Source organism: Aptenodytes forsteri, unplaced genomic scaffold (genome assembly GCF_000699145.1).
Source record: "Aptenodytes forsteri isolate BGI_AS27 unplaced genomic scaffold, ASM69914v1 Scaffold91, whole genome shotgun sequence".
NCBI lineage: Eukaryota > Metazoa > Chordata > Aves > Sphenisciformes > Spheniscidae > Aptenodytes > Aptenodytes forsteri.
The window spans coordinates 755,153-773,382 of record NW_008794115.1 but is presented as its reverse complement, the minus strand read 5'-3'; the positions used below and the strand labels follow the sequence as shown (position 1 = coordinate 773,382).

At 37.4% G+C, this 18,230-nt stretch overlaps 1 protein-coding gene across 1 annotated transcript in view; it reads right to left on the bottom strand.

Moving 5' to 3' along the window:
* Positions 1 to 18,230, bottom strand: part of LIX1 (limb and CNS expressed 1) — a 38,180-nt gene that overhangs the window by 12,698 nt on the left and 7,252 nt on the right. Inside the window, 3 exon segments of the mRNA XM_009275917.1 lie at positions 1,120 to 1,221; positions 1,223 to 1,261; positions 11,001 to 11,164. Coding sequence (XP_009274192.1) covers positions 1,120 to 1,221; positions 1,223 to 1,261; positions 11,001 to 11,164 — 305 coding nt within the window.

Genomic DNA, 18,230 nt, shown 5'->3' with positions numbered 1-18,230 from the left:
TGAAATTTTCTCCCTCCAAAAAGTATAAACTTTGCAGTGCTGGAAAAGAAAACATCCTTTCATCTGTAAAACAGATACAGACCAGACTGCCTTACACTCATCTGTTTCTACGTCTTTCCCCAAATATATCTTACGAGTACAAGGCTTTTTACTCAGAAGGTACACTACAGATCATCTCACAAAATACAAGGAAACAGTAATGTTTCTAAACTTTTCAGAATCTCTTTCACACTTACCAGAAATGCAAACATAAGAGGAATTCAATTAACCTTTCCTGAATCCATTAGGTATGTCTTTTAGCAGATTGCCACTTTCATTTTCAAATATATCTTACGAGTACAAGGCTTTTTACTCAGAAGGTACACTACAGATCATCTCACAAAATACAAGGAAACAGTAATGTTTCTAAACTTTTCAGAATCTCTTTCACACTTACCAGAAATGCAAACATAAGAGGAATTCAATTAACCTTTCCTGAATCCATTAGGTATGTCTTTTAGCAGATTGCCACTTTCATTTTAGGATTTTTAACACCCTAAGATGATATTTGTTACATAGTATTTTTCTGAGCTATAAATATTTTTTTCTAGGTATAAACTCCAGAAGAAATACATCTAAGCAACTTTTGAGGGTTAAGACAGCCTTTCAGAACTGATGTTTTAATACCACAGTATTAAGCATAAAATTGCCTTGGACAATCTTTATTAGAACAATGGTGAAAAAACACTAAAACTTTGAATTTTGTCAGTTGGATGAAAATTTACCAGTTTTGAAGAATAATAATCATGTAGATTTCCTTCATTAATACCTTTCACATGTGCTATCTATTGGTCACTGCTAGAGAAGACATAGTAGTAGGCCATGTAGAGCTTTGATTTTGCCTACAAGACCTTACTTATTTTGCCTACAAAATCTTCATAAGATATTTTCCCACATGGAGATCTTCTAAACTGATATTATCCTACTTACTGTAGAAACACACAAACTCTGAGTTACCTGGATTAACACTGAAGATATACTTGCAGAGGTTCTAATAATCCTGTTGGAGAAGTTTATCAATAAACCACAGTCATGCATCAGTACTGATACTAAATTCCTTAAGGGTCATTTTGTACTTATGCTGGTTGAGAAAACAGCCTCCTGAACACTTTCCATGATGAATTCCTTTGTGATCCTGCGACAAGGCAAATCATTGAAGAGAGAGTTGATCAGAGCCACCTTTTGCAGCATCTTGCCTTGCTTCTGCTCTGCTTAAGCAGCTCTGAAAAAACACACAGTGAATTTTACAGGTCTGAGGTGAAATCTGTATTTCCCATTGCATTTCTTAGGCGTATTCTTCCTCTCAGTACAAGAGAGGTAAAACACAATTTAAAAAAAGGTGTTACATTATTTATTAACTGTTTTTCTCATGAAATTTGACTTCTGAGAGACAACATTTTAAGTGAGAAATAGCTTTACCACTTCTTTTCACAAAAAATACTGGTTTAATTAAAGATTAATTTATTTTATAAAAAATCTGTATTTTTTGTGACCTTTTTAATTGAAATTTTAAATGGTTTCTGCAGGTATTAATTTGCAGCTTAACACACTTTCTAGCAAAAGTTATGTTTGGAGTGAATTAAGTTTCCAAAAAATGTTCCAGTGAAAATTCATCTTAAATGTTTGGGTTTGAGTTTTTTTTTCATTTTTTTTCTTCAGAAAACAGGTCTGATTTGACATCTGCAAAGCAGAATAACATCTCTGAATTTCTTGATGATTCTGTCTTTTGTTTCTTTCAAACCAACTATATTATGTAAGGTATTTTGAGGAGGCTCTGACCAGTCTAAAGGGACAACTTGAAACAAAATTGTCACCTACCGTTGTTCACCCCACCTTTGCTGCATAGCTGGTTGAGCAGCCAGCAACTAGCTGCTTTCCTTGCACATTTTACAGGGGGCTACTTGCTAGCTTAGTCAAATCTTTTAAAATTGCAGTTCATGTTACTTTTCTTTGTTTTTGTAATAGGGCATAAAACTTTCTCAGCTTTTTCAACAAGCAAACAATGCACTTATGCATGTGAGCTCTCTGGGGTGACCTGAACAAAATGCCATGCTGTTAATTTTATGGAGTCTAAGGCCAGACAATGTCCCCACCTCATCTTGCCCAACATCTTGCATTACATATGTAGTCAGGACACACCCATGTACCCTACATCAAGCCCAAGGATTTTAATTATATCAAAGCTTTTACAAGACTAAATTGTGTGCCACAGACAGTGAAAAGTAGAGACCAAAGTACTAGCAGTGCCTGAATTGCAACTGCAAGGAATAGATTATGTGAATTAAATCCATATGAACCTAGCAGATGCAGCCCACCCTCGGCTTTTAGGTAGGTTTAAAAAAATGCCTTAAAATATTTATGCCAATCTGACCAAAAGATGACACTTCTAAAAATCTCAAATCTGGCAAACAATCTGGGCTTGAACAAGCAAGTAAGACACTTGAGAGAAACAGCAGAGTGCAGATTCTACTTTAGCTCTATCCTAGAGGGTGAATCAGTCCCAGCGATGGCCATTCTCTTATGATACAATGAAAAGCAGTCACTCTCGAACTCTGCTTCGTTCATTCTTCCAGATGCTGTCTCCCCACCCCACTAACTGCATGTACAGACAGTAATTTATTGGGAATGGGGTAAGAAAAATATTATATTTTATGGTAATTACAATAATAACAATGAATTCCTAGTCTTTCTAAACAGTCAATTGACATTTGTTTTCTGTTGTCTTAATACAGAGATGAAGCAGTATGACTATACTAAGTCACTGCGTCATTGTATTCTTTTCATATGTTATAAAGAGAGTGAAAGAACACAGGCATTTAGAACCTGCCATGATTTTCAACACCTAAGCTATCTTTGCAGAGACATGATGAATAAATTTACACTAGACTTGGAGGAAAGCAGTTTTTTAAAAATATCTGTTTTAGATGCCAAGAAATAGTAACTAACACCTCTACAATTCCAGTGTTTAATTTTCTTCATGGCCAGGAAGTTTTGCCATACTTGAGGACTTTATCTTACTTCAACTGATAGATCAGTTTTGTAATGTTTGCTATGATACACTGCATACTCTTTTGTGTTCAATTACAGCAGCATCCATAGATTCTTCTATCACCATTTTTTTTCTTCCTCCAGGCCTTACAGAATTCAGTATCTGAGACAATTGCTTTAATTCTACTGGTTTGTTTCTATTCACTTCAATAAGAGTGTGAGTACACTGCATTGTGTTACTACTGGGAGGCTTCTAATCATGATGTAATAACTGGTTCCATCAAGCAGACCATTGATTGTTTTAAATTCAATAAAAATGGAGGCATAGTTCTCTGAAACAAGTAACAGCAATGTTTTAAATGTTTATCTTTTTATAGGGTAGAATTTTTTTTTTTTTTCATTTGAAAGAAGACCACTTTACCCTCCCTTTTAAAATACTATTTTTAACAAAATACTATTTTTCTAGCTGAAAAGGGGGAAGAAAGCCTTAGTTTCCATCTCCATAGGGCAGAAGTGATGTTGACCAGGCCAATGGGGACAGCTGGCAGTGAGCAAGACTCAGAGAAGCCGGTTTGTCCCAGTCCTTCAGACATGTAGAAAACAGGGAAAGTAGGCCCTAGCTTAAAGATGATCTTTCTTTGTTTTCAGTAGGTGAAAGTAGCCAAACCCCACAGTTATAGCCTATTCCTACTTACATAATCGCTATTTATCTGACACAGCAAATTTACCTGTCATACTCTCTGGTATTGTAAACATTAATGCTGTGGGCCAGACCCTCAGTACAGTAAAATGCACTTATGCTGAGCAAGTTATTTGTGTAATGTAAGCAGGTGGCATTCAGGTCAGTTCTGGATTTGTCTGATCCTGTGGCAGCACTATAGGACTGGCTGCTGCTGTGTAACTGCAGCAATGTGATAAAACCAGTCTGTTGCTTTAAGTCACAGCGAGACCTGAAATCACTCAGAAGGATCAAAGTTAAAGAGAGGTCCTTCTAGTGGTCTCCTCCCCTTCTGTTTGGTGCCTGCAAGGATCTCAAAACCAAAGCATTACTCTTGTAAGTGGTGAAAAGAGGACAGGCTTGTTAAGTGAGTTTAAAAGTCAGTTTCAGTTATTCTAAGGCTGGCATTGGAAAGTAAAGTGTGTAGAACAGAGAATTTACTTAGACCAAAACATTGTGTAACACCCTAGAAGATTTCCACTACTCTCAATAAAGATTTCTACCTCTGCTTTGAGTCTTTCTTGTGAGCCCCTGAGTTTCTAGAGGATGGCTAGCCAAATATATCCCCTTGGATAAGAAATCAGCAAAGGAGCCCCCTTGTCCTAAATACAGTGGCAGTGGCATGAAGCAAGGCTCTACTGCTCCTGCCGCTTGCTTACCTAAGTCTGACATGCAGGACAGTAATTGCTGCAGCTCCACAATTTTACTTTAGTGCTCAAGGGCCACTAGTTGAGGCAGCTGAGTGGCCACATAGGTATTTTCTGGCACCGTTTATAGCAGCAGTGAAGGAAGGTTTCAGAGGCCTCTTTGCCTGACCAACAATACGAGGCAGCCACTTTAAGAAAACTGATGTTTTCTTTGCCCATTTGCTGTGCGGGGGTTTTAGAGTTTAGATTCCAGCCTTGTCTTGATTTGTGCTTTGGGTAATTCCTTTGGAGAACAAGTTATAGCAAACATCAAATGTATATTGTTGCACAATGAGTGTACTGAAAATCTTTATGAACACCAGGATGCTCAGGGGAAAAGAAGCACTGGCTTTCCATGGATAGTAAATTTCATAAGTTTAATAAGTGGTTTCTGGATATTGGGGTGAGGAGTGAAATGCGTTTTGAAAGCCAGAAGTTAGCATTTCATTAATGTATTTGCATTCTTCATGTAGGTACTCATTCTGATCAAACTTGCTGCTGCAGCTGAAAAATGTTTTTTTGTGCTTTTAAAAAGATACTTCAGGTGACCTTCATGACACACTAAATACCTTTCCCACCTCAACTTGGCCACAATAATTTCAAGTCTGTTCTCTCTATGGCATTGTGAAGAAACTTCTAAAAGAGGCTGAATTTGCAACATGACCTACAAAGCCAGTGAATTCAGGTGTTGCTGGATCCTTGACAGACAAACAGGGACAGCCTTAGTTGACTTCAAGTGCTGGGATAAAACATAAAAAAGAAAGTCTGTAAGACTAAAATGACTAAGGCTTAGGGACAGCTGTAAATAAAAAAATCAGCACTTTTCATCACCACTGGCATGAATGTTTAACCAGGCATATTTCTTGCCTAATACAAATGGAAAGTTCACTGCAATGATGTATTGCTGAGTAAACAACCAGTTGCCTTCTACATGTTATATTTCTGAGAGTTTTAAGTTTGCTGCAACAATATATTGCTGACTAAGCAACCAGTTGCCTTCTGTTACATTTCTGAGTTTTTCCCAGTGTTGACGAGTAGAATGGAATACAATTGTATCAACTTGGGGTAATGAAAGGCAAGCTTAGCAGAGTCCATTTTACAGAAGTCATATGTTAAAAAGGAGAAAATATCTCTGGTTCTGCTATGTGCATATTTTGAAGCTACAGAGTTTCTCCTTACTCTATCTGCAAATCTAAATACTGAAGTAAAAGAAATAATTCTGATAGCTGTTCCTTCACATTTCTCCCTCACTGTTTTTGGCAGCTAGCTCATATTCAAAGCTAGAATGCTGAAGAGGGCACGACATCAAATGCAGCATTTTAGCACCCCACATGTATGTGACAAGAAAGATAATCCATTCTAGGCAGAACAAGAGAAAACTTAAATGGAGAGAAGTCCATCAATTAAGTTGTAACTCCAAAGCACTCAGGCCTCTAAATACCACATGGACAATGTTTATTCGATTTACAAGATTTTCAGAGGAGCTTAATTGGTCCCTGCTGACTGAAGGCAATACTGATAACAAATATGGTATTATTTATACCATCTATCTGTTTCCCCACACCCAATATTTGCAGTCTTATACACACATGATAAAATCTGGAAGCATCTACTGAATTATTCAAACCTGTAAGACCATGGAAAGCTTGGAGTGAGCGCAAGATAGTGTTTGTTGATTTTAAACAGCTAATCTCTGCCCATTTGATATGAAAATGCTCAAGAAGAAATTAACTGAGTCCTTAAGTCAGTGACATCACACAGGCTGCAGGACTAAAACTATTTATTCCGTCTCCTACACTGTGCTCAGTTATGAAGGGTTTCTTCACACCACAAGGAATTGAGGAAGGGCTGAAAGCATAAGCTTTATATTTTATCAATGAGCATTCCAGTTACATGCATTCTGATGCTTGTATTTGTACTTTTAATAGTATTAATATTGTTGTGACCATAATAGTCTATGGATGTAACCGAGGGAATATTCACTGGCTAGTGACCTTCTATTTAATCAGTCAAAATTTCATTAGACTGGGAAAAACAGATGAGCTTTTAGTTGCATGAACCTGCATGCATTTAAATCCTACAGATTCAAAGAAGTGTTAATGCACTCAATATCTGGTCCATTTTTTGCCCCCAGCTATACTGCCTAGAATAATAAAAGATACTATCTGTCCTTAATAGTAGCAGGGAAATGCCAGCAAGTACATAAGCAAATAATAATTTGATATATGAATCATCAGCTCAGAGAATTTTCAGTGCTTCTATCCTTATTGAGCTACAAACCCGTTGGTCAAAAGAATTTGTTGATGTAGATCACCTCTCTTGCAAAGATGAAAACTAGGCTTGACTTGCAAATACTTTACATTGTATTTATGAAGTCAAAGTATTTGGCATATTTTCCTTTGGTATTTCTCCTGGTTTCGGCAGGGATAGAGTTAATTTCCTTCCTAGTAGCTGGTACAGTGCTGTGTTTTGGATTTAGGATGAGAACAAAGTTGATAACGCACCGATGTTTTAGTTGTTGCTAGGTAATGCTTACACTAGCCAAGGACTTTTTAGTTTCCCATGCTCTACCGACTGAGAAGGCTGGAGGTGCACAAGAAGCTGGGAGGGGGCACAGCCAAACTGGCCAAAGGGACATTCCATACCATGTGACGTCATGCTCAGTACATAAACTGGGGAAAGCTGGCCGGGGGGGCCGCTGCTCGGAGACTGGCTGGGCATCAGTCAGTAGGTGGTGAGCAATTGTACTGTGCATCACTTGCTTTGTGTATTATTATTATTACTATTATTATTATTATTATTGCTATTATTATTTTATTTCAATTATTAAACTGTTTTTATCTCAACCCATGAGTTTTTTTTCACTTGTGCTCTTCCAATTCTCTCCCCCATCCCACCAGGGAGTGGGGGGGGAGTGAGCAAGCGGCTGTGTGGTGCTCAGTTGCCGACTGAGGTTAAACCACGACAGTATTAAAAACACTTGCTAAAAACATAAGCAGCTTGATGCCTGAGTTCAGCAAAAGGGGAGCCAGAAGCTGATCAGATGGACCTTATGTTGGTCCCTCTGACATAAATGAAAATTATTGCACGGTTTTTAGTTAGTCATGGTATGTGATTCTGGTGTTAAGTGTCCAGAACAAAAATGGAAGAGATCTTTAAAACACATAGGCAAATGAATAGATATTTTGACTGTGAAATGCCATGAAGTATATCATGTAATACATACCTACATGCCTCTAGGTAGAATAAGGATTCAGAATAAGGATGCAGGAAGTTATTATTAGAAGGATTATTTAAGACAAGACTTGAGTAGGGACATTTGTAGTTTGTCTGTACAGCATTGCTTACCATTATTTACAGATGTCATAAATATAATAACTACAGTAGATTTTAAGTAATCTGTACACTGAGAGCCTTGTTATCTATAAATTAAGATATTGGCAATTCATTACTAAATTGTTCTAATGCTATACAGTGCATGTCTTTGATGAACCATTTTCAGTTAGACCCATCTTCATGCTCCTAATGCTTTTTCCCAAAAGCATGAACAGAACCAATCTGTTAATATCCGTCTGCAGCAGCTTGGCATGGGGAGCAGGCTGCCAAGCTGGCTTTCTTCTGCTTCTGCATCAGTGAGGTGATCCTGAATTATATTCCTGACTGAGTGCAGCAATGTAGTTATACTAGAGAAATATACATTCCAGCACTTTATAACACACAGGAAAGATGTTCAATTATTTGAAAAGCATTGTTCAAAAAAAAAAAAGAAAACAAGAGAGGTCATGGGTGGGTAAAGTGTTGGCAAAATACAAAACATCACGTAAAACCAAAAGCATCCAGGGCAGCATAAGAATTTAATGAAGAAAAAAATGTTTAAAAATTTTGCTATTGTTCTTTCTTGCATCATATTTTCAAAGACCACAATGTTGAAACTGTCTTGCTTTGGCACCATCACAAGTTTTTGAAACATTTCAGACCCAGTAAACTCTAGGATGTTTTAAGCAACTCTGTAAACAGTATTCCCAACAGTTTCATAATGATGACTGATGCATTAGGAAAAGTAGACCCAGAATGTTAAGAAGACTCTGGGAAGAGCCCCCCCCAAAAGCTCTGCAAAATAATCTTATTCTTTACAATTTTTAAACTAACAAGCACTATAAGTTTAGCTTCTTCCAAAGTAGTTTACTGCCATTTTAGTTTGAAATTAGGTTCTATATGTGTTGCTGAAATGTTATTTTTGATCCTGAGCTGCACAGCATGAGAAATATGAAGCACTGAAGTAATTGGAAATCAACGTGCTTTCTTAAACAACTTTAGTCAATTTCAGTAACCTTTTAGAAGCTTTAGAAGGCTACCCAGACAAACTACCACTGGGTAACTCTCTCAAACTCCTGATGAAGTGAAAACTCCTGCAGAAATACAGGAAAACGAAAAATCTGAATGCCTGTGTTCTGTCGTGAGAGAAAGAAGCCTAATCTGAACACAGTGCAAATCCACAGAATTCAAGGTCATTTTTAGTGTTTTGTTTTCTTGGGGGGTGGGGGGTGGGAGTTTTCCCGATTTATACTAAACTAGCATCTTGTCTTGAAAATTTAAAGCTAAGAAAAGAAAGATCCTATACAGTAGAACACTTTTGTTACCCTGTGCAGCTGAAGTTGAGTACAATTCCCCAGTTTCAGTCAAAGCCATTGTAAACCATTATGGCTTGTTCAGTTCCTATCCTAGTTGAGGTTGTAACTCTCTTGCTGTGAACTGAAAGAGCCTATGGCACATGGCTTGTTTCCTTTATGCTCTGAGAAAACATTGCAGAAAGCACATAATGCAAAACTCACAGTCTCCAGACTGTTATTTGGGTCTGTTTAATGGAAGGGTTGAACTATAGTAATTAGAAAGACCCAGGGATGTTTATCAAATTGGTTAAAATACTTGGAATAACAGCAAGTGCCTCAGGTTCTAGATCTTAATGGATTACATATTCACATTAGATTACAATGAATAAGTAGTTGTTGAAACTTAGGTACATATATGATAAAAATACTGTTGCATTGGCCCTTGTGGAGATGATGGATTGTTGCTGGTCTTCAGCTGAAGATTAGGCATCTGTGGACAGGCTGGTCATAGAGTAACAGCATTGTCTTTGTAGACGCAACAATTAGTTTTTACTGACCTCCTCCCCACCTTTTTTTTAAAAAGGAAGTAAGATGGCTAGATTTAGAAATATATTCTGGATAAGTTCACCTGCAAAATCCCCTCTTTGTCACCAAACAAAGGCAAGGAATGAGCTTTATTATGTTATTTAATATCTGCTATATATACTCTGAATTTTCTGATTCTTTGCAACACTTTCTGCTTCTTTGCCATGCAAACCACTAGAGGACAATTAGACTTACTAATCACCTTTTTCCTCCTACTAGTGCAATGGGATAGACATGTTCTACTGGTGTAAATCATGCATACAGAAGTTGCTATGTTCCTCAGAATTGCTGAGTAACAGGCTCTGGAAACTGTTCCTAAATATGTTTCTTTTATTCATTTTCTTGTGGTCTGTATTTTTGACAGAATGACAACTATATCTTGCTCTGTTTTGACATGGAGAAACTACCTTTTGACCAGAAAAGCAAGTAGTTCAGCAATTGGATTTGCTGGTTTATAGAAGAATACAAATGAAGCTTTAAATGAAATTGTTAGCTGGGATATTTCTGGTTTTATTAAATACTGTGTTTGTATTCTTCTCTCTCTGTAACTATACGGAAGCCACCAGTTATTTCACAAAAGGCTATGCAGTCAGCAGCTAGGGAAAAAGGGCGTTATGAAGCAGTCTACTAAAATTACCACTGATGTTCTGGAAATAATTCTGATTCTGTCTCAAAAATCTGGTTGTTGAGGATCTCAAGCTCATTCTCCAAATGTTCTTCTGTTTCACAGTGTCAATGCCTATGAAGTTCAAGCTTGAGCTACCTTCCTTTAAATGAAGGTGGAATGCTTAACCAGGCAATTTACCTACTCCTGGAGACTGGAGGCATCAAATTCAGTTTCAGTGTTTTGTTTCACTGAAAGTTAAATCTGAACTGACTGTGGTTTGTTTTGTTCCCCGTTCTTTGTATGTCAGCCCAGCATTAGCATGGGATAGGTGGTACATATTATAGGGAATACTGTTATGGTGAGGAGTATCTTCAGATTGAAAAAAAAAAACCCAAAACAAAACTCTTTCTCCTTTAGAACAGGTTTTCTATTTTCTGAAGGAAAGAAACCACACACACGTTTCTTTTAGATTCAACTGACAGAAGTCCTTGAGTTAATCATAATCTCTTTTGTTGTAGGTATGACTGGAAACCAGAGACTAGACTAGTAAAATCATTCTGTGCTCAATTAATTCCTAGAACTGGCTGTTATTGTACTTCTAGTAGTTTGCCTCTCTCAAATTGCTGGGGGTTGGAGAGAGTATGAGGCTAAAGAAGTCAGGTGTGAAACTGCACTGTTACAGAAATAGACGTGGCCACATATCTTTTATGACAAAATCCTCTTCAGAAGAAAATTTCCCCTTGCAAAGATTAGAAGATGCCACTTACCTGAAAGTTACCAAAGCAACTTCCTCCTGGCAAGGTAATGTAACTCATAAACGGTGGGCCCAGGGATGTCGGTGACTCATATAGAACGATGCCTTCACTTGGAAATAGGGCTTTCTGCTTCTGTTTGCTTTCCTGGAACTCCTGCAATATTGCTATGACATTCACTGTCAAAGACATAAAAATGCTGAATGTAGGATACCGTGTAAGTCCTTGATCTTGACTTGGTGTTTTCTGTGTTAGACAAGAAATGCAGACATATGAGCTCGATACTTTATATATCTTCACCAGTATTAAAAATTCTATGATTGTCCCTGGTGTGAAAATGTGATCCCATTACAGAGACATAGGCTGAGGAATTTCAGGGATTACAGATGCTGTTGAACATTCATTCTGGGTCAGCAGTGGTGTTCTTTTAAGTCAGTATGTTGGAACAGCAGGAATGGAGCAGCTCACTTTCAAACAAGAGAAAATGTTATATTCTAATTTCTCTTTACCCATGTTCAAAAAAATCATGGTTGCCCAGAGAAAGCAGCTTTTAATGCAAAACTTTATGAAGTGGCCATGCTAAAAGTGTTGTATGTTATGACAGTAACAGTTACAGGCTAATGTGAAAATGGAAAGATGAAAATCAGAAATTCAGCTAACAGCATGATTATTGATGTGGTGCTCCAAAGTTTTAAATTCTGTGGTGGACTTTTTTCACAGGTTTTCGCTTTGGACTCAAAAGGGATTTTGTGCCTAGCTTATCTAGACACCTTTTACAAAACCAGCTGTGTTGTAGGTCAGAAATAAATTCCTTTTCTAGGAGGTGACTACAGAAGGAAGAGCACCATATAGATGTTCTTTTCAGCTTTGTCACAGCTCCTGCCAGTATTTGCTTTAGACCTTGCCAGAAAAGCCAGTCTACCCAAAAGAACATTTGTGTAAGGTGCTGCTGCCAGTAGTAATCCCTCACTTAAAAATTGAAAGTTTAAATTAGAAGGTAAGAACTAAAGTTCTTACTCTGGACCTTCCAGTGGGATATGGATTAGTCCTAGTCAATAGCATGAACCCTTCTGAGTAATGATAGCAATTTAGTATCATAATGCTATAAGGCATTAACTGTTTGTACAGGAGTCAGTGGGATTCAGAGGATAAGTGGGGGCAGAGATAACTTCCTTCCTTAGCTTTCCCGTTTCTTCATTCAGTCTGAGCTTGTTAAGGCGGGGGAGAAAGGAAAATTAATTCATTTTGCGATAGTGTCACCCTGGTGGTAGCTCACATGCAGCCTACTGATGTTTCCTGCAATATGAGCCATGTGATCTCCAATAGTGTCTTCTCCTGTTTTTTTTACTTCACTATTCTCATATGCAACAGCTTTTCTTGGGCATTTAGTCAGGACAAGGATGGGGGCAGAGAGTGTGACCATCACCAGCCTCCTTCTCCTTTGTGTGCTCAAACCATGAGGACATGTAAGCAGTACGGTCTGAGTTCTTGGGAACTGAGGGAGAGTGGTTGGATTACACTGCTCTCTAGCACTGGAATGGTAATCACAGATGCAGCAGTAGTGTTGGTGCCTGCTAATTCTGGCATTTTGAGTGTTTAAAGCTGCAGAACTGTCATGGCATCTGACTATTGTTTCACCACAAAGAAGGCAGTTATCTGAATAAAAGTATTCATAACAAGAAACACCTTGGGATAACCATCTGTCATGATGCAGCTGAACTTTATGAAAAACTGAAATACAGAGAAACAAAAGAAACTGTCTTCTGCTTTTCTAAATTAATCCCCTCTTGATAATAAGATCACTTTAGATTTTATTGTGGAGGGTTCTGTCCTAACCACTGCTAGTTTCTGAAATTCAGTACTTGGTAATCCAGAGAAATTAAGTAGTTTTCTGGAATTGTTGACTCTGCTTTTATACTCAAGAAGGGCAGTTACGACCTATAAGTAACACAAGGGGAGAAAAATTGGAATTTTACCCCGGTAAACTGCTAGCACAACAGACCCCAAAAGGTAATACACCTTGATCAAGAATGCTTCAGAAACTGGTCTCTCTGCTGTGAGTGTCTCACTGATGTAAATATCTGGGCATTTTACACTGATGTAAAGGTCTTTTATGAGACCTTCTGTTTCACAGAGCATTCACATATGTATTGGGTAACAATCTAGTCCAAAACCCATTAAGTGAAAGGTGATATTTAGACATAAATTCCATGAACATCAAATTTCCAAGCTTTAAACTTGACAATTCAATAGAAGCTGCTACTTCAGTAAAGAAATGGTATTGATGATATTCAGTCCTGTATTGGCATTGAAATAGATCACAATAAAAAATACCAACATCAAGAACACCACAGGTTTAGGATGCTGCCGTAAAGCACTTTGGCCTTCCAAACAATTGTCCAAGTGTAATGATTAAAAACAATAATCCAATATCCTCAGGAATACCAGATACAGTGGTGCAGGTAACCTAGAGTACTTTTGCTGGTCTCACCATTTAACCTGTATATTACAATTTCATTAAAAAAAAAAAAAAAAATCAGCCATATCATCATCAGATTGGATATTCCACAGCTGCTGAATACACCTGCGCCAGAGTTTTGTGCTCTGCTTTACCTGTCAAGTCTTTAACAACATGTAGGCTGCAATTGGCAAAGCAGCACAGGAAAGTCCCAAGAAATTTTGACCAATTTTTGCCCAAACCAAGTCCCAGAATTTTAATGTCCAATGTCTCTAGCCATCCTTGATGGAGGGAGGAATTATGCACAAACACCATGCTTTTGCTTATTGAAAGAAAATGATAGTGGTTCATACAAGAAACACCAGGTATTTAAACTGCTTAATACCAATAATAACAACAGGTAGCCTTCTAAATTGGGGTGGGGGGACGGTGTGTGCATGCATGATCTTTGTTTCTCTTTTATTGTCAGTTTTATAGCAATTAAAAGAGTTCAGAATGTAAAATTTCTGTTTTTATTTCCATTCTTCTTCACGAGTCCTTTTGAAGGTAATTCAGCATTTGGACAGCCTGCCTTTCTCACTTCACTGAAAGTTTCCACTCAAGTTCCAGTTTTCCGCAAGCTAATAGTCACAAGACCTTTTAAGTGTGCTGGAGAAGTATCTCTTTTTACAGCCATCCACCAACAAAAATGAGGTAGTGTCCCAACTTTTGTTGAAATCCTAAAACTTGCTTTTGGCTGTCGCAACCTCTACAGATAAAGAGATATTTTACTAGGGGACTAATAAGCAGTGAGTAGCTATTACAGGTTAAACTAATATGACTAACACTTAAACAGTAGCTGAGCAGCAATACTTCTGATTAGAGTTGCTGTCTGTTGAATAAAGTTCATATACATAGCAAGCTATGCAGCAATCTGCATAGCAGATTGAATATCTCTGTAATTAAGTGCCTGGTTTTGTACAGAAGTGGACAAGAAGCAGTCATAAAATTTGGCTTAGCTGTGGGTATGGCAGTATCTGTCTGGAAAATACTTGGTGTTGTGTATGTGGTGGTAACATCTCAAATTACCACTGCAATTTTTGCTGTGTTTTTTCAACCCCAGCCAAAATTAGCACATCAAACCACTGATGTACACAAAGCTGTGTCACGTCAACTGTAGGATGTGGCCACAATAGCAGTTTTAGTTATGTCAAACAATTTTTTGTGAGACTGCTTTATGATTTGAACCAGTAAGTTCATTGTCACAAGATTAAAACAACATAGCAATTTCAAATAGTTAACTAAAGCAATTTCAGCTAAACTAGTAGAAATTCTGTGTATATATATGCCTAAATGCTTCATCCTAAATTATTCATACTTTTAAACATGCTACAAGTTTCTAAAAGATGTCTACCAAAAATATTTTTAATTTTACAACACTGTATTCCTGATAACCATTTATTTGTATATTTTCATTATATATCATGTAGATTTGTTGTAATTTCGGAAGGCGTGAAAAAGGTATGTATGTGTTCAAGTCTACAATTAATTGTGCTATGGTACTGTTCTCAAACGGTACCATGATTGCTAATGTTTTATTAGATCTCCCAATATTCATTTCTCCTGTAAGACCATGCATTCTTTGGTTTCATTTTTAAACACTCCAGGAAGAATGTTGTTTGATCATATGCTGTGTATCAATATTTTGTATCCAGCTGGTCTAACAATGCAATGTATTAACCATGAGGATTTTCAGAAATAGTAGCAGTACGTAGATGAAACAGCAAGATTTGCTTTTATTTTAGAGGATTAGTGAAACAGAACACTGCAATTAATTTATCATTTTGAAAGGCCATTCTCATTCTTGTAATTGCTTCTTGTATTTTGAATGATACCTGCGAAATGGCTGAGTTTTTAAAATTATTATAGTATTCCTATGCATTGAGGACCGCTTTTTTCAGGATTAAATTATCTGTGCTTTATAAATTCTTACTTTGTTTGCCATTGATCGCTGAATCAGTTAACTGTATTGATTTTATTGAAGTCAATGCTAAGTCTCCTCTTCAAACAGACAATATTTTATATGTAAATCTATGTGTGCTCCCTCCCTGCCTACTCCGTTCTTTCTCAATTGGAGGCTTATAGTAGTACAAGTATTACTGAGTTCAAAGGTAAGAATTTCATATATCCTTCTTCTTTAGTTCTCTCCCATCTCTGAAAATTAAAGGTTTCACAATAGTCTATTTGATTTTGACTGTAATGTCTAGTTATGAGGTGAAAAGATTATCTTTTTCTGTGTGTTTCTCTACACCGCTTTTTAATCAGCTGAAAAAGCGTCTTGTCCAGGAGTTAAATGTTGTACCTGGTGAAGCTGTCCTAGGGTATCCTGTTTGAAGTTCTCCTAGTCTGCAAGGATTGTTGTTGTTTTTTGTGGAGCAGGCTGCTTGGAAGCTCAGAGTTCTGCAGAGCAGAAATACATGGGTATTCTATTGCATTTACCCTAAATGAGCCCTGAGCTCTTTTCAGTATTCATAAATACTGTTTTATGTGAACCGGATTTGGAAAAGGAATAAATGATGAAACATATGTTATATCACAGCATTGTTTTCCATTTGATTTCTCACCTTTGAGTAGGAAATGCCTTGCCTCCACTCATGGAAGTCTGTGGGTCAAATAAAGTATCATTCTGAGTGGGAAACAGAACTCTCTGATTTGAATTAAATCAGTAAGTTTGTACCACTTTTATGCTAGGGAAAAAAAAAAAGAAAAAATTTATTCCAAACTTCTTTGAATTCTGGCTAGGCATTCACTTCAACCAAAGCAAACAAACAAGACCATGAACAGGAGAATGCCCTACTAAAAGGGAGGTTTTTTTGGCTATGAGTAGAAGGGCTATGCAGTGAAGTAGAATGGAGTCATATATGTGACAACATTTTGCTGCCGAGAGAGTGGAATATAAAGAACACACACAAGATAACCACGTACTTCATAATTTTAAAACTTAAACCAGCTCTTTCTAAAAACTCTTTTAACTGCCCTCATAGATTTACTTTAATACCTAAATGCAGAGAAAAATACAAGCTTTTTGAATGAAAGAAATATATAATACAAAATTTGTTAAAGAAGATTCTTTAGTGAGAGGCTAGTGAAGTTGTCTTACATGTCTTAAATCAACCTGTGGCACATCATCAGTAAAACTATAACATTCAAACAAAGTTCATACGTTCCAAGAGCACCGTTCTGCAGCTGTAGCCTATTACAGCTTGTAATTTAATGCATGCATCTTAGGGAAGCTGTTAAATTGGTTTCAGACTAACAAACAGATATTTAAACCTGTAGAAAAAAGGTCAGCAACTGAAGTAGGAACAGCAGTTTTTTAATGGAAGGTTTCGTATCTTCTCTTTCAATTAATTTTGTATATTTTTAAATTGACAACTGGATAGTTTTAGAAAAAAATTGTTGCAAATGTAAATAGGCAATACCAATTAATTTTTCCATTATCTTCTTATGTGTTTATAAACTGTTATATATTAACATGTTAGTAATGATTTCATTACAATATACTGGTCCCCATGCTATAATTTCTATTCTCCATGTATAATATATACTATTTGATGTAGTACAAATAAGAATGAGGCCCAAACCTCCACTAAAATAGAATGAAACCAGGCATTAAGAAAATACTATCATGTAGCAAGTACTGGGGCACAAACAATATGCTGAGGGGCCTTCAGGGGCCTATTTCCTTCTCCACAACAGACTGAAATCACTTGGCAAAATGTTCACAAACCAACAAACTACAGTGCAATTCAGCTAGGAACCATGAATTCAAGTTAGGGGTTAAAAAAAACTTTGTGGAAGTACGTAGCTTTTTCCAAGCTATATAATAACTTCTACTGATACCAGAGCATTTTTTAATGTTGAAGCAAGGGCATAACAAGATACAGTGGTTAAAAACTGTCGTTCAACAAATTCAGGCATGAAACAAGGTGATATACTCCAACTGAGGTAATTAAACCTGGGAACACTTTACCAAATGTAGGAATTGATTCATGGATGCTTTAAGTTCTACAGTGATGTTACTTTACTTGGAGACTTAGTTTTCTGATGAATTCTTTAGGCTGTGTAGGGAAAGGGAAAAGGATTTGCTCTTTCTGATTCTTCTGCTCATGTCTTTCACTGGCCTGCATTAGTCTCAAAAGTGTAATAAGGCTACTGGGACTAGCTGAAAACAGGACAGGAGAGAGAGTGGACCAGTGGTCAGTTATCACACAATATCTACAAGAAGGGCTGGAAGACAGATCTGGGGAACTAACAGGCTTGTCAGTCTGAACTCAGTGCTGGGAGAGGTTATGGAGCAGATCATCTCAAGTGCCATCCCATGACAGGACAACCAGGTGATCAGGTCCAGTCAGTATGGGTTTATGAACGGAAGGTCCTGCTTGACTAACTTGATCTCCTTCTGTGACAAGATGACTCACTTAGTAGATGAGGGAAAGGCTGTGGACGTTGTTTACCTGGACTTTAGTAAAGCCTTTGACACCATTTCCCACAGCATTCTCCTGGAGAAACTGGCTGCTCATGGCTTGGACGGGTATATTCTTTGCTGGGTAAAAAACTGGCTGGATGGCCAGGACCAAAGAGTGGTGGGGAATGGAGTTAAATCCAGTTGGTGGCCAGTCACAAGTGCTGTTCCCCAGGGCTCAGTATCGGGGCCAGTTCTGTTTAATATCTTTATCAATGATCTGGATGAGGGGATCAAGCGCACCCTCAGTTGATTTGCAGATGACACCAAGCTGGGCAGGAGT